Source organism: Mustela nivalis, assembly GCF_964662115.1.
Source record: "Mustela nivalis genome assembly, chromosome: 2".
Classification (NCBI taxonomy): domain Eukaryota; kingdom Metazoa; phylum Chordata; class Mammalia; order Carnivora; family Mustelidae; genus Mustela; species Mustela nivalis.
Window position 1 is genome coordinate 86,603,100 of NC_139021.1, and position 25,516 is coordinate 86,628,615.

Below are 25,516 nucleotides of genomic sequence, written 5' to 3' on the forward strand. Positions count from 1 at the left end.
TCTTAAAAAGAAACAAACTAACATTTTATCAGTTTCACTATTGAGTCAGAGTCAAAACAAATAAAGACATTCAAAGTGAAATAACTTTTAAAGTCTCTTTAGGTCTAACATTCTATGATGTTCTATACTGCACGATGACATCAGCTCTTCCTCACAGGTGTGAGTAATTTAATAAGAGGTGATTTTCTTTGTTTCCTGAAGTCAATCATGCTACAAATTCACAATAAGATAGCATCTGGAACTTTTTTTTTTTTTGGAAGAGCATCTAACCTTAATTTTTCTTTTAATCACCATTAAAAATTAATATTATCTATTATTAAAATGATAATTTAAGAAAGTTATCTCTGATTTCAGATTTTTAAAATATACTTAGCAAATTGATATTATCCTGTATACAAGGCCTTGGAATTTTCTTTTTAATGTGGAAATATATATATATATATATATATATATATATATATATACACATACATATATCTCTCTCTTTATATATATATATGTAAGTTTTAATAATGACTATATGTATGAATTCCAAATTATTGAACTTAGATCCTTTATCTTTTTTTAAAAAAATTATATTACCTAAAGCATGATCATAACCAATTGGCAAGAAATAGTCAACCTGGATGAAAGGTCAGGAAAGTTGGAAAATAGTATTTAATCTGACTTATTTTACATTTCAGCAAATCTATAAAATTATCCTATCAGTTTGATAATTTCAAATTTTATAGCCTGACTCCTCCAAAACAGATTTAATTTTGCTAACAATATGTGCATAAATGGTGAGAGAAATGTCTTTGACTTAGTGTATGTCATCATATCTTTCATAATCATATCCTAGAAAAGAATACTTGTATTTAATATGGTATAATACAAGAATACAAGAGAATACAAAAATACTAACAATCTGACTGTGGGAAATTTACAAACTTTGAATCCTTCTATCTAAATTTGGGAGATATTTACCAAAGTAGTTTTTTCTGAATAGTGTCTTTTTGGTTTTATTCTTGAAGGTTATTTTTTGTGTGTGTGTGTGTGTGCATTTCTATATTTTCTATAATTAACATATTATTTATGTAGCATTATGGTTCTACTAAAATGGAAGACATATGAAGATAATATGTTCTTGTACTTTCTGAGCTCAGAGGACTAGACATTGGCTCTGTGTGTTGGAAGATTACCTAATAGCTCTTGTATGTATGTATGTATAGTGCATTTAGATTTAGAATGGTAAAAAAGCTTGTAGTTAATGTGTCTTAAGATAACATTAAGACCTAAAACTTTTTAGAAATCTAATGCATAGGCATATTTTTTAATTTTAATAATAGATTTTACAGATTAGATAATATACTCATTTTACTATAATTTTGTGTGAGGGTTTTCTTTTCTTTTTTTTTTTTTTTTTTTTTAGTGTGAGGCTTTTTGAAGCAGTTCTAATATGCCTGCTATATTACTAAAAATCCACTCCTTCATTGGTTTTGGTATAGATCTAAAAAATGTCATATTTTCAGTTACTGCTTGTAATAATAATTATTTATGGTAATACAAAGTATGAGCTTAATGGCAGCATTTTGAGAGTGTCCTGTTTCTCTGTTTCTTTGTTTATACTTGACTGGTACATTCTATTTTTTTTTCCCCCCCGTCCCTTCTAAAACTATCATAGGGGAGCCTGAGTGGCTCAGTCTTTAAGCACTTGCCTTTGGCTGAGGTCATGATCTTAGGGTCCTGGGATAGAACCCCGCATTGGGCTCCCTGTTAGATGGGAAGCCTGCTTCTCCCTCTCCCCTGCGCTTGCTTGTGTTCCCCCTCTCACTGTGTCTGTCTCTGTAAAATAAATAAATAATCTTAAATAAAAAAATAAAATTTAAGTACCATAATTTTTTCAGGTGAAAGACAAAAGTAATTTCCATTGTCACTATCATTTAAAAGCACATCCTAAAGAGTTGTTATCCCATGACATTAGGTCAGAGAGAATCATGAGTGATCATTATGGAAAGAAAATGAAAGTATCATAGTCAACATAAGATATGATTGTATAATGGAAACACCCATATTCAACTGAAAGGAGAATACTTTTTTTAGATAGCTTAGATACATGAAAAGACAAATCACATTCTTAGATAGTTAAAGTCACAGTGGTAAAATTTAAATGTTAATTAAAGTATCCAGAGGATTTAAAAAAAAAAATTTGTATATATGCTGCTGAGGAAAGGACACCGAATTTGAAGAATGTTCCTAAAGTACCTGGGGGTGATGGGTGGGATGGAGGGGTAGGGTTGTGGCTGTGAAAATAACCATTAAAATAGCAAAAAAAGAAGAGGGATAAAACAACCCTATATAGAAAATGACATAGAAAAAAACAATATTTGAAATATTTCTGGCCCTGGGCTTTTGTTTGTTTGGAGATTTTAGCCCATGAATATTCAGGGTAACTATTGAGAGATATGAATTTAGTGCCATTGTATTGCCTGTAAGGTGACTGTTACTGTATATATTTCCATTGTAATTTGTCTAAAAATAGACCCAGTGTATGTTAGAAATATGTATTTGATTATATTAACATTGCAAATCATAGAGGAAATATGACTATGTCAGTCAATAATAATGATAATACATAAGTAACTTGGAGAAAATAAAAATTAATTCCAGATAAATCAAATATTTAAACATCAAAATAAAACCATAATAGCTTAGGAAAAATAAGCTTTTAATGTAATTTTAGATTCAGGCAAGCCTAAGCAGGATACAAAATCCTGAAACTATGAAAGAAGTGACTAACAAATTTTATTACATAAAGATTTAAAACATCTGTATGATACAATTACTAAAAAGAGCTGAAAGTACAAACTATACTTTGAAATACTATTTATAACACATTATAAGAAAAAATTTAATTTTTTTTTACATGCAAAGAGTTCTTAACAAATTAATAAAGACAAAGAACCAGGTGGAAATAGAGAAAGGATCTATTTAGTTAATTACAGAAAAAGAAACAAATAACCATCAGAGTAAATTTTCAAATATCTGTATCTTTCATTTACTTCAGAACATTTAAATTTTGGAGTTTTAAAATTTCAAAGATAGGGCAGTTTATCTATTAGATCTGTGAAAGAATTTCACAGAGAAATTTCACATGTAAATCTGTCTTTTCCTTTGAGAAATATGCATGAAGAAGACTTGATATATTCAACTGAAGAAGTGAGTTTTTAATATCTGCCCGATTTTTTTTTTCCCTTTCTCTCCCACTCCCTGACTTTTTTGTTTTTTTGTTTGTTTTCCACTGTTTTGAACTGCAAATGATGTATGTGGTGCTTGTAATAATATAAATATTTTTAGTGGTATTAGTGGTGGCAAATTTTTAAAAAAATAGTCATTATTGACTTTGGCCAAGAATATCTTACTTGATAACTATGCAGATAACTCAGGAATCATGGTTTATGGTTGCTGGAAGTTTTAGACTATTTACTTTAGTAAGCATGGAAATGAAGTTCACAATCCTACCATTTTAAGGGTAGCAGAACCATAATTCTGGAGAGTGTCCAAATGAAAAGTAAACATAATTATAAAGCAGAAGCAAATTAGCATTATTTCCACTTATGAAAAACCCCAAACTATCTTGTTTGTACTTAAATATAGGTATAATAATTCACTTTCGGAGTAACTCTTGGCATTACATTGAATGGAAATTTTATTTGACACAGGAGAAAGCTCTATTTTGCTTCTTCCCACTTTGATGAACATATAACCATGCAAAAAGCTTTTATCTTTCCTAATAGCTACTAATTGCTTTTTAGCAAAATATTTTCACCCACATAGTACTTACTTGAGTAAACATTTGTGTGTATATCAAATGTACAAGTATGTGTGTGAAAGATACAATTATTAAAATAGGCCTATTGGTCTGTAGCTGTTTTTTCTTCCCCATAGTTTTGATCATCAGGATCACAGATCTCCTGTTTTCAGGAGTTATTTTATTTCCACAATAAAAGTATAACATTTTTCTTGAGAACTTTTTTGCTTCTTTTTTCCTTTTCTTTGGCATCATAGACAATATTAGGGTATAGAATATAACCACACATTTCCTCAAACTTGCATTGATTTTTTTGTGAAAAAATGTTAGATATTGTTTTATGCCCTGAATCTTGGTAGAATTGCTTATAGATTTTGAACACATCTCCTTTATGAAAAATAAGACAAAAAATAATATGTATGACAGTCTTTATAATCACTTAGCCAAAACATTGTTAGGAAAATATTCCACCTATTAAAATTATAACAAAGATACTTTGATGGAAATAATAATGTTTTGAATAAACCTTAACAACATCTATGTATTTGTGATTGGAAAACACATTGAGCTGTGAACCACTGTAATGAATTTGTTTCTTGAGAACAATAAAAACATTTTCAAGAAAACCTATGAGCAAAATTGCTTGATCTCATACATTAGATTATTAACATTCATATTGAATTACAATGCTCAAGAAACAAAAGCAATCTCAGTGCAATTTTAGAAATTTAATGTTTTTTATTTTCTCCAAAATTTAGATAACTACATAAGAAAGTGCAGAAACATAGGCTCTGAGCACATTTTATATACTGAAGAAAGATGAATTATAACTAGTATCTTTTCCTTTTTTAGTTCTAATATTGAAAGAGAATGAAGCACTAATGACCAAAGGTATCCTCTATGTTACATGGATCAACTTCTTTCCTAGGCACCATCCTTGTGACAATAATAAAAATAGTATAACATCAAACAGTTTCCTATATTCTGTGGTTCAGATGAGATTGAGACTGTATACACATATCATATGCCACACATACAAACATCTCACTTAGAAGATGCACAAATCACACACCTATGTAGTATACACATGTACATGTATATACATTCAAATATGCATCTGTCTGTAAACATATGCATTATATCTATGTACACACATATGCACATAAGATATGTATATATGTATGTGTGCATACATATACTTTTTTCTATATACATTGGTGCATGTATTTAGCAAAATGTGGGGTAGAATAGTCATTATTCAAGTAATAGTAGATGTATAGTGGTAGTTTGGGGATCTAAAGCAAGTGTAATATTAGATTTTGAGTATTAGATTAAGAATGTACAGAGAGAGTAACTAACAATTTTTTTCAGGACTATATTTGTGACTGGTATTAACTAGATATTAACTAAGTGTGTTGCCTTTAGTTAGCTTAAAAAATTTCTTGAACACATGGTAGACTATAAAATTGATGGGATCATTGACTGAAGCTGAGAGTTATCCATAAAAGTGGACATTACCTCTGTATTGCATCAGCTCCAATGCATACTATAGATTGATTGTTCTGCCTCCCTGATGGCCAAAATGCTGGGCATGAATGGCAAGGACTGGTTTTGGTACCATAGGTGGGGTGTTGGATAGTGACCTCAAATGCTACTTGGAGAATTAATTGTGTGGCTGAAACTTTCTAGAGGTGAGGCAAGTCTGGGTAGGTTAGAGACAGTCGAATTTGGGGTCTCTGGGCTGCTTCCATCTGTATGAATAAAATAATCACCTGCTCCATTGGTCAAAACACTTCTGTTTTCCTAATAAGTCTTTTTTTTTAAAAAAAAAGCATAAAACAACTATTTTATAATACACTAAAAGTGAATCCTCTAACATTTTACTCTGATAATGGATTTAGAAGCTTTGGAGTTTTTAAATGGTATAGGATATTTAGAAAAATGTGTGCCAATTCAATTATAGACATTCCCTGGACATTTAGACATGTCATAATAATTTAAATCTGAAAGAAATTTAATGTGCATTTCCGAGGGAAAAAAATCTATAATTTTTATTTGCCAGAGTGCTTTTTCTAAAATGTTTGAAGTTGTTGAGAGGTGGTTTTTCTGTAACTTGTTTTACTGTTCAAATCCAATTTATTTTTGCCACCTGTTATTTTTCTCCCCGGATTTTTTAGAAGTCAGTTTTGGACCATTTGATAGTACTATAATAAGAACCTCACTTCCTATGGTGTAATTGACTCTCCGTTTGACAGTTCAACAAATACACAATGAGAGTCCACTGCGTGGCAAGAGCAGTGATATTTATTTTTCTAAGGAAAATGCTTAAGCCTGAGTGTATATAAGTCTCCATCTGTTTATTTAGAAATATATTCCTTTGTCACTGACTATATTGATAATTTTCCTTTTACATGGTAAGCTTCAGGAAAACGGGAATTTTATCTTATAGCTTATAGTCCTCTTTTAGGGGTATTTTAGGGTAATTTGATAAATATAAGTAATTTTTGAAGTCTTTTGTGCCAAACTAGCATTTTAATATAGCCTTTTTGAAGAGAAAGTTTTAAATTTGTAAATTTAGTGAATGTATCTGTAAATGTTTTTCTACTCTGTAAGGACTATTTCTAGTGGAACTATTGTAATATTTGCAGAATCTGTTTCTTATTCTGAAATTTGTGTTTACTTTTGTTTTTTCAGTCTCCTGAACAACAACCAAATCAGACAGATTTCCAGAAATGCTTTTGAAGGACTTGAAAATTTGCTTTATCTGTAAGTTGCAAGAAAGGACAAAAATAACTTACAGTGTTGATAGATTGTTTTTGCCTTTTTGTTTGTTTTAACCAAAGTAATTCTTCATCTTCTTGAAAACTACTGTCAACATTTACAGAAAACACATTTGAAGATTTCTAAGTAAAGTCAATTGTTGCTTTCAACAGATTATTTATCTGAGCACATTAGAATATTTACGCACATTTTTATCCCCCATCTCTGCCACAAAAATTCTAAATTGGAGAAAAATAAAAACAAAAACCATTTGCCCAACATTCACATTCAAATCTAATTAATTGATAATTATAAAAATTGTATAGGTGAAAGAGAAGACTTTTATATCAACAACTCAGCCATCCAAGAACTTCTGAGGCCAGTGAACACATTACAACTAGGAACTTTAATGAACATGAATAAGAACCAAATTTTGGAAAAATTTGTTCACCGATATGACCAATGACAATTGTTGTACTCTTTTGTTTAAAACAAGTAAATGAGAATAAAGGTACTTTAAATATTTTGTTTATTTTAGAGAGAGAGGGAGAGCATGAGAAGAGAGAGCGCACTCGAGAGAAAGAGAGAGGGAGCAAGCAAGCAAAGTTGGGGATAGGGGAGTAGTTGAGTATCAGGCTCCTCACTGAGCAGGGAGCCAGACACAAGCTTGATCCCTGAACCCTGGGACCATGACCTGAGCTGGAAGCAGATGCTCAACTGACTGAAACACCTACACGTCTCTGAGAATAAAGGTATTTTAAATGAGTCCTTGTTTTGACTCAGAAACCAGTCCATGCTGGTAGGTTGAAAGTTGGGAGGTCAGGGCTGACACTTATGTGGAGGCTGAAGGAAGAAACTAGGACATTTGTCTAAGCACAGAGTCAGTGCTGTGAGTTTCCTTTTGAAGAAACTTCAAGAGGTAACTAACATTTTTACACAAATATGCCCATTTGTACTTCATTAAGTACATTGTGTCAAAAATTGGTTACTCTTTTAAAGAAAAGATGCTACCCTAAACCTTTGGTTCCCATTTCATTTCTACAATGGTCACATCATCTTTCTGAAACACTGGAATTCATAATACACCTCAGCTCTGGAGCCTTACAGCATTTTGTGTTCAAATGAGATACCCCAGCCTACTAGGCAGGACCTTCTACGACTTTTTTTTTTTTTAATTTAAATTGTATTATTATTATTTTTATCACTCAGTCCTAAAGTGATAGGACTGGTTCCTTTTTGGAATTGGTCCATTCTATTTGCTGTCCTAATTGTTCATGACCAACCTAACATGCCTAGCAGGTGCATGTCAGTTTTGATTTCCACTGAGAAGCATTGCTAAGAACGTTTCAAGCTTTCTTGATTGGTGGTGTGAGAAATCTGCTCCTTGTAAATGAAGGAGCTCTACTCCTCTGCATTTCACCACAGGCCTGTGGTTCTGTGGTTCTTTACTCATTGGCATGTAAAGAGTATCACTTTTACAGTAAAATAAGCAAATTAATAAAAAAACCCATAAAACAAAAACTTTATAACTTTGTAAATGGTGGCTTAGAAGAAACCTCATTACTACAGCAATATTCAAAGAAAGAATCTAGTAAAATGACAGTTATTAGCAAGAAATTATTTTGGATAAAATGATCATTTAACATTGCTATGGCTTGGATCAATTACATGGCCAAGTGCACTATCAGCTCTGTGTAAGTAGCATTTAACAAAACTTCCAGTAATTCTCTAGCCAGTTCACACTTTCATTAAGTGAAAGATACAACTCTCCTGTAAGATGTACATTTAGGAAAGGGGAAGGATAATTTATAAATGTTTCATTATACGATGTGTTGTGAACACGTTCATGTGGCGACTGAAGTAAATCTTTCCATATTTTCAATAACATTGGCAAGTAAGGATTACATCCCAAATCAGAGAAGTTCATAGAAAAAAGAAGGTTGTAGGCTACAAGACCTATTCAATGCAGACAGTACCCGTCTGGATGAGAAGAGAATTGTAGGGTTTAAAAAGAAAATGCCCAGGTCTGAGGCAATTAAAGATGGCCTAACTCTGTCACTTGTGTCAATTCAATGTTTTAAGATTAAGCTGACCATCCGCTATCATTCTGTGAGCTGATCTAGTGAAAATGCTTGGAGCAGACATGAACTTTTTGGGGATAGGGTTCACAAATACTCTGAAATATGGTTGTATTCATTATTTGGGTGGTCTGTGGTGATGTTGGGATAGGCAGTGGGGATGGGGAGTGTGGTAGTGTATGAAGATGAAAAGGCATGAGTAATGCCCATATATGTGTTTGAAGGACAAAGATATACATGCTTATAGGACAATAGGTTTTATTATATGGGCACATATGAGTTGTGGTGGTGTCAGAGCAGAAGGGAGACCAATTCTGCCTCCTAGTGTGGTGGGAAAGTTAGACTTCAAATAAGGGGAGTGTTTAGGAATTATTGGATCATTGACAAAACTAAGAACTGTCAATGTTGACATCTTTGTTCTGATATCAGTTGCAAAGCGTACTAAGTTTTGTTGTCTTGCCCTACTTTGGCCAGAAAAATTAAACATAACGTTGAGGAAAATAATATACGAAAAGCATTTACAGAGACAATTCTGAGTCTGAAATTGCATGTGTTGGTTTGAGCAGTGAGTGCAGTAGGAAGGATGGAGTGAGCTGTGACTGGGAGATAACGGGTCATACCAGAAAGGCCTTTCCACAGGAAGCTAGATGGTGTTGTGTCAGGGAGAATTTATAGGGGAAGGGTATTATTACCTCTGTGGTTTGGGAAAGACCAGTCTGGGAGAAGGGACAGGTTTGCTTGAGGCAGAGACTCAATGGTAGGAGGCTATGCCAACGTCCCCTGAATGGCCATGCATGATGACAGCCTGGACAGGACTCTGTAGTAGGACTGCAGAACTGGAGAAGGATTTCTTCTTCTTTTTCTTCTTCTTTTTTTTTTTTTTCTGAAGTTTTTGTTTTGTTTTGTTTTCTAGATTTATTTGATAAAGGGAGAGAAAGCACACACAAACAGAGGAAGGGGCATAGGAATAGGGAGAAGCAGGCTATCTGCTGAATGGGGAGCCTGACACAGGGCTCAATCCCAGGATCCTGGGATCATGAGCTAAAGATGAATGCAGACACTTAACCATCTCAGCCACCCAGGTGTTTCTGAAGAGAAATTTTTTTTATGTAGATTTGTTAATGACTTTATGGCAAAAGGGAGGGAATGTCTGCTCTTCTCATAGAAAATTCCCATTTCTGTCTCCGTCTGTGCCGTTAACACTCCAGCCTCCTTCCACTGTCCTGGGACACTTCCCTGGCCACCTGCATATTCATACTTTCCTAAAACCTTCCCACTCCTCCACAAATCTAGTTTTTATTTTCTACCAGATTTTCTGAGTCTTTGGATGGATCACTCATAGGATTTACTCTGTAATTTGACATTTAATTATTTGATTATATTTAGCATTATTTCCACTTCTCTCCCTACATGTATGTATGTTGAGGTCTCCATGGTCACATACTTGAGGATCAGGGTCTTGCTTGTATTTCTGTCCAGTTCATACAAAGTTTCAGACACGATTCTCTGTTTTCCCAAACTCGCGTGCTCCTCCAGCACACATCTGTTTCCTTTTCAGTAAGTGGCACCTTTATTCTTGAGCTGCTTGGCATCATGCTTAGGTTCTTCCTTTCTCATATGCTACTTCGGCACTCTCTGTCCATTCCAATCCTAAAATATTTCTAATTTGGTCACTTTCTCCATCTTTCCTGCATCTACCCTGGTGTGAGCAGTCATTATTTCCCTGCTTCACATTTCATTTTAATAAGAGGGCCACTCCCTATTTGGCCTGTAAGTCCTAGCACGGTTTTGATCCGTCCATGCATGTAAATCCATCTCATGTCTTTCTTCCCTTTGGTTTTTATATTTGATCTATTGTGCTTTAATTTCTCCAAACACAGTAAGTGCTCAGCCCCTAACCTCCATGGGCTGTCACATGCTGCTTTTTGGATTTTCCTTGGTGATCTTCTTCTGTCTTGTTTCAGCTTTAATGTCATCTCCCTAGGACTCCCTCTAGGCCAAATAACGCTTGCCTCCTTTTTTCTTTATCAGTGTGCCCTGTTTATTTCATTTATCATGTCTACCATAATAGTTAATGTTATTCCCCTTATTTTTTTGAATGTGTTTTCTGACTTCTTACTGGATTCTCTGAAAGCAATTGGCCATACTCCTCTTACTTACCACATATCCCATCATCTAGAACATAGGAAGTAAGTGCTCTTTGAATATTTGTTTACTAAATAGGAGAACATAAGGCAATCAATAAATGCTTAATATTTGACTGATTAATGCTTTTAGTTATGCTGAGTTCATTATTTCTTGAAAAGCGAGATTTAAACGCATTAAACGCATTTAGCGTTAGCTTTTTTAGCAACATGTATCAATCAGTTATTTATATCGTGCCTTTTCTCAAGGATTTCAGGTGTTTGTATTACATAAAGTATTTTTAGTGCATGTATATTCAGGACGTTAATTTTATTAGACCAGATATACCACAGGATTGTAGTTTTGCCTTGCCAAACACAAAAGAGAACACATTATTTTTCCTTAAAACAAAAACATTTCTGAACTTTTCTGAAATTCTAATGTATTTTGGTCTAAAATGTATCATTGATTCCCTTGGGCAAAAACAAATTGAAAATTGCAAGACAAATTTGCTTTCAGATTCACAAGGGAAAATAAAACATTTGAGGAGATCTTTGGAAACCAGTTCATTTAAGGTTAGAATTTTAAGTTCATTTAAGGTTAGAAGGTTGAATTTTGGACCTAAGAAGCATTGAAAAACTGAGAGCAAAACCTTCTTCTTCTTTGAGTTAACAGACCAGCAACTGTTATGTTATGTTATCATTATTCTTAATCAAGTTAGAATTAATCTAATGCTAAACTCCGAAATAAAATTTTATTTATTCAGAAACATTTTGGCATCTATAAAGTGATAATGATCTCATTACTAATGAGCGTTTAACAATAACAAAAATCATCCATACACTAAGAACTGTTGCCTATCTGCTAATGTTTGAGATACACTGAGTATTATTTGGTATTTATTTATAGAAGTATTTATTTATAGACTATTTATAGAGGAAATTTATGTCACATTGAAATCCATAATTTTGTTTCTGGCTTTGGTTCCTAGAGTTTGGTCTCTGAATTACAGCTTCTTTCTGCCCTTAACCCATCTCTTGCCATCACTGTCCTCACAAACTCCTATTTCTGAATGCTACTCTCTCTGCACAGACTGAACTTCTTAGATCTTTGCTTGAATATGTCATTTGCAATTGTATACTCAGCAATGGCCTTTTCCATCTCTCTCTAGTCTCTGAATCTATTTGGAGTCTACCACATTCCTTTTGTAGCCTGCAGCTAGAAAGATATTCTTGTGGAAGTTTTGGGAGATTTACAAACGTTAAGTTCTTAGGCAAGTGAGTGGTACTGAAGAATCTCACCTTTAATATGTAAACTTGAAGGACACAACTCTCACCATTTCTGGCCTCTCTGTTAATACTCCCTGAACATTAATGACAAGCTAACAAAATAAATGAAATTTCCATGGGGTTTCTTGTTCACTGTATCAGTTAGCTTTTCCTGTGTACCAAATTATTTGAGAACATAGTGACTTAAAATAATAATTACTATTTCTTATGATTGACTTATGGGTTGATTGGGCAGATCTGGTCTAGGCTGGCTCAGCTGAGGCTGGAAGCTGTAGGATGGCTTTCCTTACATATTTGGCAATTGCTCAGTGTCAGCTGGGATGGCTTTCTCCTCCATGTGGTCTCTTTTTCTCTAGCCAGTGAGACTGTGCTTGTTTACAGTGATTCTCTCCCTAGTGCCATTAGAGATGAGCTTTTCATGCATTTGGTGTGTCTTATTTGCTAATGTCTCATTTCCTAAATCAAACCATATGGCCGAGATCTGATTCAAGCGCTAGAGAAATGGATTCCACCCCTTGATGGGCAAAGCAGCAGAATCATCTGGCAAAAGGGTATGAATCCAGGGATGGGGAGAAACTTATGGCCATTTCTGTAACCCATCACATTGACATGAGCTTCCAAGAGTGAGGCCCAAGTTGCAATCACAATAGGCATATCCTGGTTTAGACACCAGGATAGACTTATGCAATGGGTACTGTATTCAAAAGGGAGAAGAGGTCATATCTAATTGAGAGACATGGGTCTGGAAGCAGACTTGATGGAAGGAACAGTGCTTTAGCTTAATCTTGAAAGGAAGATTTGTGAGAAAAGACAAGACATGGTCTAGTATGGGGTTCTTTGGGAAATGGCAACTATCTTTTAATGATTAGATAGTAGGATCCAAATAGAACATGATGAGAGATAAATTTGGCAAAAGCCAAATAATGGGAGACAGGAGGTTTTTCTGCCAAGCTCTCTGTCTCTACTTGTTTACCTTTTATTTCTACTCACTCCAAACCAGCCTCTGTTCCCACCACACTACTAGAACTTCTCTTACAAAGGCCACTCATATTGTTAAACATATTAGAAATATTCCATTATACACTATGTTTAATTATGTCTAGTGGTTTCCTTTTGTTGACCATTCATACATCTGAAAATATCTTTGGTGTTAGTGACACTTCTCATGTTCCTGGTCTTCCCTTCATTGTTCTTCCTGCTCTGTCTCAGACTCCACCTAGAGTCCTGTACCAGGCTCTGGTCTTTTCCATACTGGTTTCATATGGTTGAACATATCTGCTTCCATGTATCAGTTATTATCTGGATGCCACTGGCTCACAAATCTTTATTTTGAGCCTAAATTGTCTTGTTTCTAAATACACACACACACAAACACACACAACATGTCCCATAAGAGCTTCAGACTCAAAATGATTTAAACTTTTTTTTTTAATTTTTTTATTTTTTATAAACATATATTTTTATCCCCAGGGGTACAGGTCTGTGAATCACCAGCTTTACACACTTCACAGCACTCACCAAAGCACATACCCTCCCCAATGTCCATAATCCCACCCCCTTTTCCCAACCTCCCTCCCCCCAGCAACCCTCAGTTTGTTTTGTGAGATTAAGAGTCACTTATGGTTTGTCTCCCTCCCAATTCCATCTTGTTTCATTGATTCTTCTTCTACCCACTTAAGCTCCCATGTTGCATCACCACTTCCTCATATCAGGGAGATCATATGATAGTTGTCTTTCTCTGCTTGACTTATTTCACTAAGCATGATACGCTCTAGTTCCATCCATGTTGTTGCAAATGGCAAGATTTCATTTCTTTTGATGGCTGCATAGTACTCCATTGTGTATATATACCACATCTTCTTGATCCATTCATCTGTTGATGGACATCTAGGTTCTTTCCATAGTTTGGCTATTGTGGACATTGCTGCTATAAACATTCGGGTGCACGTGCCCCTTTGGATCACTACGTTTGTATCTCTAGGGTAAATACCCAATAGTGCAATTGCTGGGTCATAGGGCAGTTCTATTTTCAACATTTTAAGGAACCTCCATGCTGTTTTCCAGAGTGGCTGCACCAGCTTGCATTCCCACCAACAGTGTAGGAGGGTTCCCCTTTCTCCGCATCCTCGCCAGCATCTGTCATTTCCTGACTTGTTGATTTTAGCCATTCTGACTGGTGTGATATCTCATTGTGGTTTTGATTTGTATTTCCCTGATGCCGAGTGATATGGATCACTTTTTCATGTGTCTGTTGGCCATCTGGATGTCTCCTTTGCAGAAATGTCTGTTCATGTCTTCTGCCCATTTCTTGATTGGATTATTTGTTCTTTGGGTGTTGAGTTTGCTAAGTTCTTTATAGATTTTGGACACTAGTCCTTTATCTGATATGTCGTTTGCAAATATCTTCTCCCATTCTGTCAGTTGTCTTTTGGTTTTATTAACTGTTTCCTTTGCTGTGCAAAAGCTTTTGATCTTGATGAAATCCCAATAGTTCATTTTTGCCCTTGCTTCCCTTGCCTTTGGCGATGTTCCTAGGAAGATGTTGCTGCGGCAGAGGTCGAAGAGGTCGCTGCCTGTGTTCTCCTCAAGGATTTTGATGGATTCCTTTCGCACATTGAGGTCCTTCATCCATTTTGAGTCTACAAAATGATTTAAACTTAATTAATTTATCTTTCTCCCTTCAAACCTGCAACTTATTTTCCCCTCAAACATGCTTCCTATTTTGGTAAATGATGACAGATTAATACAGTCATCTGAACTAAATATCCATGCATCATACTGGCCTCATCCCAATTCCTCTCCCATTATATCTAGTTAGTTGTCAAGTTCTGTCTATTCTGCTTTAGCGCTATTTGTATCTTCCCTCCTATGCCCACTGCGATAACTTATATTTAATTCTTGTTACTCATCACCATAACTATGAGAAAACCTCATAGTTCAAGCTTTTCCTCTTCTCTCTCTGTAGGACAAATCAATCACACCATTCTTCTAAGGTCCTTCAGTGGCTCCGCATTGCTGTTTGGATGAAGTAAAATTGAATTAGCACCAGATACAAGACTTGACTTCACTTACATCTTCAGCTTTCTTGATGATCACCTCCTCAAACCTTGTGCTCTGAAGTTCCTGATTTGTGGTATTTGATAGTCTCCTGATTAGATGCCTTTAGGTCATCTCTGAGTAACTGGATTATACAGTATTGTGTCTTCCTGTGATTCCTTCCAGGTCCCTGTCTCTGATACTCAGATCACATCACTGATCTATTATTTATTATCATCTACTATGTATTTGAGCAGTACACAATATCACTAGTCTATGGAACAAGGCTGTATGGTTTTAAGACTGGAAAAATGGACAAAATAATAAATTTTTTCAGGGACACAAATGTGGGAATACTATGCTGTATGAAGACTTAAATGGGAAAGAGAAGGGGAACAAGGAATTTGTGCTCGGGGTAGAGATTGTGGCAGCTCTGCCTTTTTGGGTGGTGTCTACATATCGTATAGTACCATGTATAACCTAGGCCCGAGTTTTCTCTTTCTCTGACAACTGCTCTTAGGAAACTTCCCATGAGGTTATAGCTGTAGGTTGGTTCCTGTATAGCAGGAATAGGGCCTCTTCTTTAGGTCATTTGTTTTTGGCTTTAGGGCCTGCTTGAGCCTGATCATGTATATACAACCACTGTTTGAGGATGAAGTCCAAATTTAGGGCTTGGTCAGAAAACCACTGGCTAAAACAGTAGAAATTTATTTTCTCAGAGTTCTGGAGGCCAGAAGTCCAAGATCAAGGGGATGGCAGGGTTGCTTTCTTTTAAGGTTCCCTCTCCTTCACATGTAGATGGCCACCATTCCTGTCTTCCAGCGGTCTTCCCTCCATGCATATATTTATCTGTGTCCTAAACTTTTCCTTCTAAGGATGCCAGTTGCGTTGGATTAGGGCTCATCCTAAAGACCTCATTTTACCTTAACTACCTCTTCATAAAACCTTATCTTTAAATATAATCTTATTTTGTGGTATTGAAAGTTAATATTTCAACTTATGAATCAGGGGAGAGGGTGGAGCACAATTTCAGCCATAACAGCATTTATTTATTATCTTTTTTCATTACGTTAGAGATCTCTCTGGTTCTCATTATGGTGAGTTGCTTTTGGTTAAAACCTAGAATTTTTTCAGTATTATGAGACTCTAAATCATACTTAAATCTGCTTTAGCTGGGGGCACCTGGGTGGCTCAGTGGGTTAGGCCTCTGCCTTCGGCTCGGGTCATGGTCTCAGCGTCCTGGGATGGAGCCCCGCATCAGGCTTTCTGCTTGGCGGGGAGCCGGCTTCCTCCTTTCTCTCTGTCTGCCTCTCTGCCTGCTTGTGATCTCTCCCTCTCTGTGTCAACTAAATAAATAAAATCTTAAAAAAAATCTGCTTTAGCTGACTTCTTCTTTGTTAGGAAAGGGGCTACCTTTTTACTGTCCAATGGAGGTAGAAGCCCAGGTGCCCCAGTTGTCCCCCATGGATATCCATGTGATAGTGGGACTTCTTGTTGCTTCTAGTCAGAGTTGGGAGTTCTGGTTTTCCGCTAGTCCTCCACTGGTATGTTCCTTGCTAGACAGGGCATAAGTGTTTCATTACTGCCCCCCACATAGCTACCACTGACAGCAGGTAGAGGGAGTGGCTTCTTTCCCGCTTCGTGGTGGTAAAACTACTGACTGTCCTCTAGGCCTCCCCTGACGCCACCCCAATGCGGAGCAAAAGGAGAAGCTCTTTATTGCTCATTTTGGGTAGAGGTCCAGAATTCTTAGATAGTCTGTACTGTCAACTTGGTGTGTCTTCCTTATCTTCACTGTTTGTAGACAAATGTCCTAGCTTCTCTAACAATACTGCTATGGGGCTGTTGGGTGCCTCATTAGAGCCTCAGGGGTGTGGAGTTCTAGGTCCTCACTTGGCTTCTGCTGGCATGGGTACAGATGATGATACAGATTTTCTGTGGTGTTTGGCTGGAACAGAGTGGTTCTTCCCCAAAAGTTTTCTGTCTTGTTAGACTTCCCCATTCCCTCATTTGTTATGAGTTTTTATTATCTGTGTTCATTGACATTTCCTGGCTTTTGGCTGTAGAGCTTCACCTCTTGAATGAGCAAGAAGAAAACCCAGAGACTGATTATTATGCTATTCCTTGAGTCCTGAGATTCTTAACAAATTTGCCTTCTCTCTACTTTTCATTCTTTTTTATGTTTGTCTTATTTGTAACATCTAAGTTTTTTTTTTTTTTTAAAGATTTTATTTATTTATTTGACAGAGAGAGAGATCACAAGTCGGCGGAGAGTCAGGCAGAGAGAGAGAGAGAGAGAAGCAGGTTCCCGCTGAGCAGAGAGCCCGATGCGGGGCTCGATCCCAGGACACTGAGATCATGACTTGAGCTGAAGGCAGCAGCCCAATCCACTGAGCCACCCAGGTGCCCCAACATCTAAGTTTTTAAATTGTGTTCAGCAAGAAAACTATGAAAAAGGATTTCTACTTCACCTTCTCAGAAACAGAAATCTTTATAAACACTTTTGAGTGTCTTCTTCAGTATATGTATTTTTTCTTTTGCTTTTTAAATTTAACCATGTGTCACTTCAAGTCCCCTCTCTGGCTCAAACTATCTGTAATCTTGCCCCTGTCATTGGGAGCTTCTACATCAGATCACCCAACGATTTGCTCTTCCCTCCCTGTGCACCTTCTGCCCTAAAGCCTTCCTGACTTCTACGTCTGTGTGTTCAGGGGAAACCCCAGTCCAGCAGGCCATCTTCCTGTTACAGGGAGTTCTTCATACTGTACTCAAGTGCCTGGGTTGGGGCTGGGGTTGAGTCAGACCCCTGTGGATCTCTGCTGGGCAGAGGCTCAGGGCCCCTGCAGGAGTAGGGTCTCCCAGGAATCATCAGGCAGGCCTCATCAGCAGGCTTCCTGGCCCTGTGCAGAATCAAGGATAAGGAGTTCCATGACATCTGGTTTCCCTGGAATAGGGAATATGTTTTGGACTAGGGTGGACCTTGGTATCACTATGAGTCCCCCCAGAAGTCCCCACCAGGGTCCCACCAGAAGTCTCCCCCAAGTCCAAACTCAGGGACCCATCCCGGGTATCTGGATGCTGAGTCCCAGTGGCCTACACAAGTGCACTTTTCTTCCACCATCTCCCCCCAGACATCAAGACTTCAGAGCATATTGGATAGGACATGCTGTTGCCCACCAGGAAATGTTAGGACAGTTTTTTTCCCCACTGTGCCCTTGATGTGGAAGTTTGAGTGCTGGTTACCATTAGACTTCATATATGGGAGTAATGGCTAGTATGTTTTTAAAAAACATTTTATTTATTTATTTGAGAGAGAGAGAGAGAGCATAGGGGAGAGGGTGAGGGAGAAGCAGACTCTGCTGAGCAGGGAGCCCAATGTGGGGCTCAATCCCAGGACCGTGAGGTCATGACCTGAGCTGAAGGCAGATGCTTAACTGACTGAGCCACCCTTTTTTTTTTTTTTTTTTTGGACAAGAAATAGCTAATAATCACAATTTTACAATATATGATAAAATTTCTTTGTTTTTATTGTGGTAAAATATAAAATTTACCATTTTAATCATTTTTAAATGTATGATTCAGTGGCATTAGTTATGTTTGCATAAGTATTTTTCTATTTCTGAAATTTTTTTATCATCCCAAATAGAAACTCTGTGCCCATTAAATAATAGCTTCCCCTTTTTCCCTCTCCTCTGGTAATCTCTATTCTATTTTATGTCTCTATAAATTGGCCTATTCTAGATACCTCATATAAATTGAATAATTAAATATTTAGATTTTTTGTCTAGTTTATATCACTTAGCATGATGTTTTCAAGTTTCATCCATGTTGTAGCACATATCAAAATTCCATTCATTTTTAAAGGCTCAATAATATTCCATTGCATGGATATTCCACATTTTATTTATCTAACATCTGTTGGTGGGAATTTGGGTTGTTTCCCCCTTTTGGCTATTGTGAATAATGCTGCTGTGAGCATTGCTATAAATGTATCTGTCTGAGTTCCTGCTTTCAAATCTTTTGGATACATGACAGAAGCCAACTTGCAAATTTCTTGCAATTATTTACTGATTGAATACTTTCATGAGTTTATATATTCATTCATTTATTCAACACATCTCTTAATTGTCACCCACTAGTCAAACTCTGTACTGATATTAATGTTCAATATTACACATTTGCATAGTGTCTTTGAGAGTTTTTGTAAGTCTTTTATTGACTCCACAATAGACTTATGATTTGGTATGTTAATATCCTAACTACATACATACGGAGATGTATCTGAGAGTTCCACACTGCCTTCTAATTTTGAGCTCAATACTCTTTCAGTTGACAACCTGTAGATATTTAAACAAAATTAGATTGACCTTTGAGGACAATGCTCTAAAAATATGTTCTGTAACTCAAACTCCAGAAAATTTTCCAATATAATGAAACTTATAGATGATATGTAGGTGATTTTCCAAAACTTTCTGAATTTTTAAGCATTGCTTTAGTCTTTCTTTCTTGCTTGCTTTCTTTTTTTTAACAGCAGGAAGCAATATCTCTGGAAATGGCATTATTGGCAGTGTATTTTGTTTGATGTGTAAACATTCAATGAATCATATCAATATAAATTTTATCAATGTATGAATTTTGCATATATATCTGTTATCTAAAACTAGTTTTTTGGAATCTGTAAAGATGTCTCTGAGCTGATGATTGTATTTTTGGAGCTTATCTTTATAATACTTTCTTTCCAAAATGACTAAATATTAACCAAAAATTATGATTAACTTTTGGCTCCTATTGTTGTAGAACAGAAATAGATTTGTTATTGAAAAGCCAGACTTGAATTTCAAATGAAAATACTTCTGGAGTACTTAATATATGTTAATAAATATAATTTGACTTTAAGTAATTCAAATTATCTGGAAATTTTTCAAAAAAAGATAGATACATGATATAATTTTTAATTGTGATTTTTTTTTATTACTATTTAAGATCTTTGGGAAATTATGGATTATTGCCTCTGAAATAATTCAGAACACAGTTTTAGGGTATAGAAGAAACTTAGTTTTTTTCCCCCCTTATGTAGTAAAAATAGAAGTGTTTGCTACATGAACTTTGCCCATTTAAAGACTATTGTACATATATAGTTAAAAAACTATGTTCTAGTTATAAGATGCATACTATGTAATAGTATAAACAATATAACTATGTTTTATTTATAAAACAACTATTGCTTGACTCTCACTAATTCTAGTTTAGATATTGAAATGAAATGACTTAGTGAGTTAAATGTAATATTGTAGTGTGAATACACACTATTGTCAGTAGAAAACGTACTTGAAAAGCAGGGGAAGTGATGAGATGGCTTCTCATGGTGGTAATTTTTAAAAATAAAAAGCTTCAGGTTTGTCAGGTTTTCATGTTGCTGAAGACATATTGTGAAGAATTCAGAGACAAAGAGGATGAAGAGACAGGGAAAGAGAAAAATAGAAGTTTTTCTTTTTCTTTCCTTCTTTTAAAAACGTATCAGTTTAGATTTTCTTGGTTGCAATAAGACAAAACAAACTAACAATGAAACTGCTCAGATGGGCATAAATATTGTAGAGATAATGCAGACATCAGGCCTGGTTTGATCCAGTAGCTCAAAGGGTTACAGAGAGTTTGTTTCTTTGCATCTCTCAAATGGGTCATCTCTGAATCCTTTTTATTTTTTCTCTGAATTTTAATTTGAAAAGTGTATGCAATGAAAAAACAGTTGAATACCTGTATATCTTCCATCTAAAAAAAACTCATTAAAAATTTCAACATTTACTTTTTATATTTTTATGCATAGTACATTTTTACTTAACTATACGAAAATAAGTTAAACATATTGTTCAAGTCATGCTTCAATACTAAACATCTATTTATCTCAGGTCCTATTACCTGATAGATCTTGTCAACAAATAGAAAACAGTTACCTAAATGGTAGATATTAATATAACTATACCAATGATCATTGATGTGAATGGTATAAATATACCAATTAAAGACCTTGTTGGGATGGATTTTTTAAAAAGACCCAACTATATGTGTCTATAAGAACATCCCTTTAAATTTAAAACAAATTGAGATGAAAAGTAAGGCCATGGAGTTGTATCATGCTAATACATATCAAAAGAAAAGTATAGTGGTTATATTAATTTCAGGTAAAGTGGACTTTAGAACAAGGAAAATTATAAGTGATAGAGAGGGTCATTACATAATGATAAAGAGGGCTGATTCTTCAAGAGGACATAACAATCCTTAACATGGAATGCACATAACAGTAGAACAACATATCTTGAGGCAAAAACTGATAGAAGCGAAAGGAGAAATAGACTAATCCACTAGTATAGTTGGAGATGTTAACATCCCTCTATAAGTAATTGACAAATCCATCAGGCAGAAAATCAGTAAGGACAGAGTTGAGCTGAACAACACCATCAGTCAACTGAATCTAATAGACATTTGCAGAATGCTCCATCCAACAATAGCAGAATAATGTTCATCTCAAGTTCACATGGCACATTTACCAAGATAGACTATATTTTAGGCCATAAAACACACCTCAACAAATTTAAAATAATAGAAATCATTCAAAATGTGTTCCCAGACCATAATGAATTTAAACTAGGAATCAGTAACAGAAAGATAGCTGGACTATCTCAAGGTATTTGGAGGTTAAAAAACAAATTCCTAAGAAAGACATAGTTCAAATGTCTATCAAGTGATGAATGGATAAAGATGTGAGATATATTTTAAAAATGAAATATTAGTCATAAAAAAGAATGAAATCTTGTTATTTACAATGATGTGGATGGAGCTAGAGATCCTTATGTCAAGTCAGCCAGAGAAAGACAAATGCCATATGATTTCACTCATACATGGAATTTAAGAAACAAAACAAACAAATAATCATAGGGGAAGAAAGAGAAAGGCAAGCCAAGAAACAGACTTTTAACTATAGAGAACAAACTGATGGATATCTGAGAGGAAGTGGGTGGGGGGATGTGTTAAATAGGTGATGGGGATTAAGGAGAGCACTTGTTGTGATGAGCACTGGGTATTGTATGTAAGGGTTGAATCACTAAATTGTGCACCTGAAACTAAGATTACACTGCATGTTAACTAACAGGAATTTAAACGAAAACCTTAAACAATTAAAAAAAAATAAAATTAAAAAAACAAACAGTTCAGAGAGTTTCAAGATAACTTAAAAATATTTTGAACTGAATGAAAATGAAAACCCAAATTATCAAAACTTGGGGAATACCATAAGAGCAGTACTTAGAGGGAAACTTATGCATTGAGTGCATATTTTAGAAAAGAAGAAAGATGAAAGTCAATAATCTAAGCTTCCATTTTTAGGAACCTAAAGACAGAAGAGTAATATAAACTTAAAGGAGGAAGAAAAGAAAGAATAAAAAAATAGGGTGGAAATCAACGAACCTGATACCAAAATTCGATGACATTACAAGAAAGGAAAACTACCAACCAATATCTCTCATAAACATAAATGCAATAGTCTTGAACAAATGTTAGCTATTCAAATCCACCAAAGTACACCAAACCACATGAGATTTGTCAGTGCAAGGTTGGTTCAACATTTCAAAATCAAAAGTATAATCTATCACAACAGGATAGAGAAGAAAAATCCTATATATCTTATAATATATCAATAGATGCAGAAAAAAAAAAAAGCATTTGATAATGTTTAAGACCCATAATAATTTTGCACCCTTGATAAAAGCTCTGAACAAGCTAGGAACAGAGGAACTTACCCAATGTGATAAAGAACATCTACAAAAACCCCTACAGCTAATAGATGATGATGAAAAACTAGATGCTTTCCCCTAAGATTGGGAAAAAAGCAAAGATGTTGCCTGTTACTACTCCTATGTAACCATTACACAGAAGTTCCAGCTAATGCAATTAAGATAAGAAAAGGAAATACAAGTTATACAGATTTGGAAGGAAGAAATAAAATTGTGTTTGTTCTTTGATGTCATGATTATTTGTGTATAAAATCCCAAAGAACCACCAGAAAAACTCCTGGAACTAATAAACATTATAGCAAGGTTGTAAGATACAAGGTTAATACACAAAAGTCAATTGCTTTCCTATATACCAACCAGTGGGAGACCATTCACGCTAGCTCTTTGTTCTTTTGGAATGATCCCATTAAACTCTGAGTGCTTCTTTTTTATTGCTTTCTGTCAAGCATAGGATGTTATGTACTTATGCTGCCCCAGACCTGGAAGCAGCCATTTCTTCAAATAGATTGATCTGTTCTGGTGGAAAATAGCATTTTGTAAACGAGATCTGAATATGAGGTGTCTTCAGAGGGCACTAATTGGGAAACTTTTCAGGGGACAGAAATAACAAATGGTTTTTAAAATTGTGATTTAAAAAAATTTTTTTTAAATTTATTTTCAGCGTAACAGTATTCATTGTTTTTGCACCACACCCAGTGCTCCATGCAATCCATGCCCTCTCTAATCCCCACCACTTGGTTCCCCCAACCTCCCACCCCCTGCCCCTTCAAACCCCTCAGGTTGTTTTTCAGAGTCCATAGTCTCTCATGGTTCACCTCCCCTTCCAATTTCCCTCAACTCCCTTCTCCTCTCTAACTCCCCTTTTCCTCCATACTATTTGCTATGCTCCACAAATAAGTGAAACCATATGATAATTGACTCTCTCTGCTTGACTTCTTTCACTCAGCATAATCTCTTCCAGTCCTGTCCATGTTGCTACAGAAGTTGGGTATTCATCCTTTCTGATGAAGGCATAATACTCCATTGTATATATGGACCATATCTTCTTTATCCATTTGTCTGTTGAAGGGCATCTTGGTTTTTTCCACAGTTTGGCAACTGTGACCATTGCTGCTATGAACATTGGGGTACAGGTGGCCCTTCTTTTCACTACATCTGTATCTTTGGAGTAAATACCCAGTAGTGCAATTGCAGGATCATAGGATAGCTCTAGTTTTAATTTCTTAAGGAATCTCTGTACTGTTTTCCAAAATGGCTGCACCAACTTGCTTTCCCACCAACACTGTAGGAGGGTTCCTCTTTCTCCACACCCTCTCCAACACTTGTTTACGATCTTGTTGAATTTGGCCATTCTAACTGGTGTAAAATGGTATCTCAATGTGGTTTTGATTTGAGTTTCCCTGATGGCTAATGATGAACATTTTTTCATGTGTCTGTTAGCTATTTATATGTCTTCTTTGGGGAAGTGTCTGTTCATGTCTTCTGTCGATTTTTGACATGATTATCTGTTTTTTGGGTGTTGAGTTTGAGGAGTTTTTTATAGACCTTGGATATCAGTCCTTTGTCTGTAATATCATTTGTGAATATCTTCTCGCATTCCATGGATTGCCTCTTTGTTTTGTTAACTGTTTCCTTTGCTGTGTAGAAGCTTTTGATCTTGATGAAGTCCCAAAAGTTCATTTTTTTGCTTTTGTTTCCTTTGCCTTTGGAGATTTGTCTTGAAAGAAGTTGCTGTGGCTGATGTTGAAGAGGTTATTGCCTATGTTCTCCTCTAGGATTTTGACAGAGTTCTGCCTCACATTGAGGTCTTTTGTCCATTTTGAGTTTATCTTTTTGTATGGTATAAGAGAATGGTCGAGTTTCATTCTTCTATACATAGCTGTCCAATTTTCCCAGCACCATTTATTGGAGAGATATTTTTTCCTGCTTTGTCAAAGATTCACTGGCCATAGAGTTGTGGGTCCATATCTAGGCTCTCTGCTCTGTTCCACTGGTCTATGTGTCTGTTTTTGTGCCAGTACCATGCTGTCTTGGTGATCATAGCTTTGTAGTAAAGCTTGAAATCAGGCAACATGATGACCCCAGTTTTGTCTTTGTTTTTCAACATTTCCTTAGTAATTTGGGTTTTTTTTTCTGATTCCATACAAATTTTAGGATTGTTTGTTCCAGCACTTTGAAAAATGCCAGTGGAATTTTGATTGGGATGGCATTGAAAGTGTAGATTGCTCTGGGCAGTATAGACATTTTAACCATGTTTATTCTTCTGAGCCATGAACATGGAATGCTTTTTCACCTTCCTGTGTCTTCTTAATTTCTTTCATGAGTGTTCTGTAGTTCCTTGGGTACAGACTCTTTACCACTTTGGCTAAGCTTATTCCAAGGTATCTTAAGGTTTTTAGTGCTATTGTAAATGGAATCGATTCCCTAATTTCTCTTTCTACAGTTACATTGTGAATATATAAGAAAGCAAATGATTTCTGTGCATTGATTTTGTATCCTGCCACATTACTGAATTGTTGTATGAGTTCTAGTAATTTGGGGGTGGAGTATTTTGGGTTTTCCACATAGAGTATCATGTCATCAATGAAGAGAGAGAGTTTGACTTCTTCTTTGCCAGTCTTATATCTTTTATTTCTGATTGCTTTTGCTAGG

General features: G+C 35.5%; 1 protein-coding gene across 1 annotated transcript in view; it reads left to right on the forward strand.

Moving 5' to 3' along the window:
• Window positions 1-25,516, forward strand: part of PXDNL (peroxidasin like) — a 500,679-nt gene that overhangs the window by 236,030 nt on the left and 239,133 nt on the right. The window contains exon 3 of the mRNA XM_082720100.1: window positions 6,485-6,556. Within this exon, the coding sequence (XP_082576226.1) occupies window positions 6,485-6,556 (72 nt within the window). The remainder of the gene's footprint in view (window positions 1-6,484; window positions 6,557-25,516) is intronic.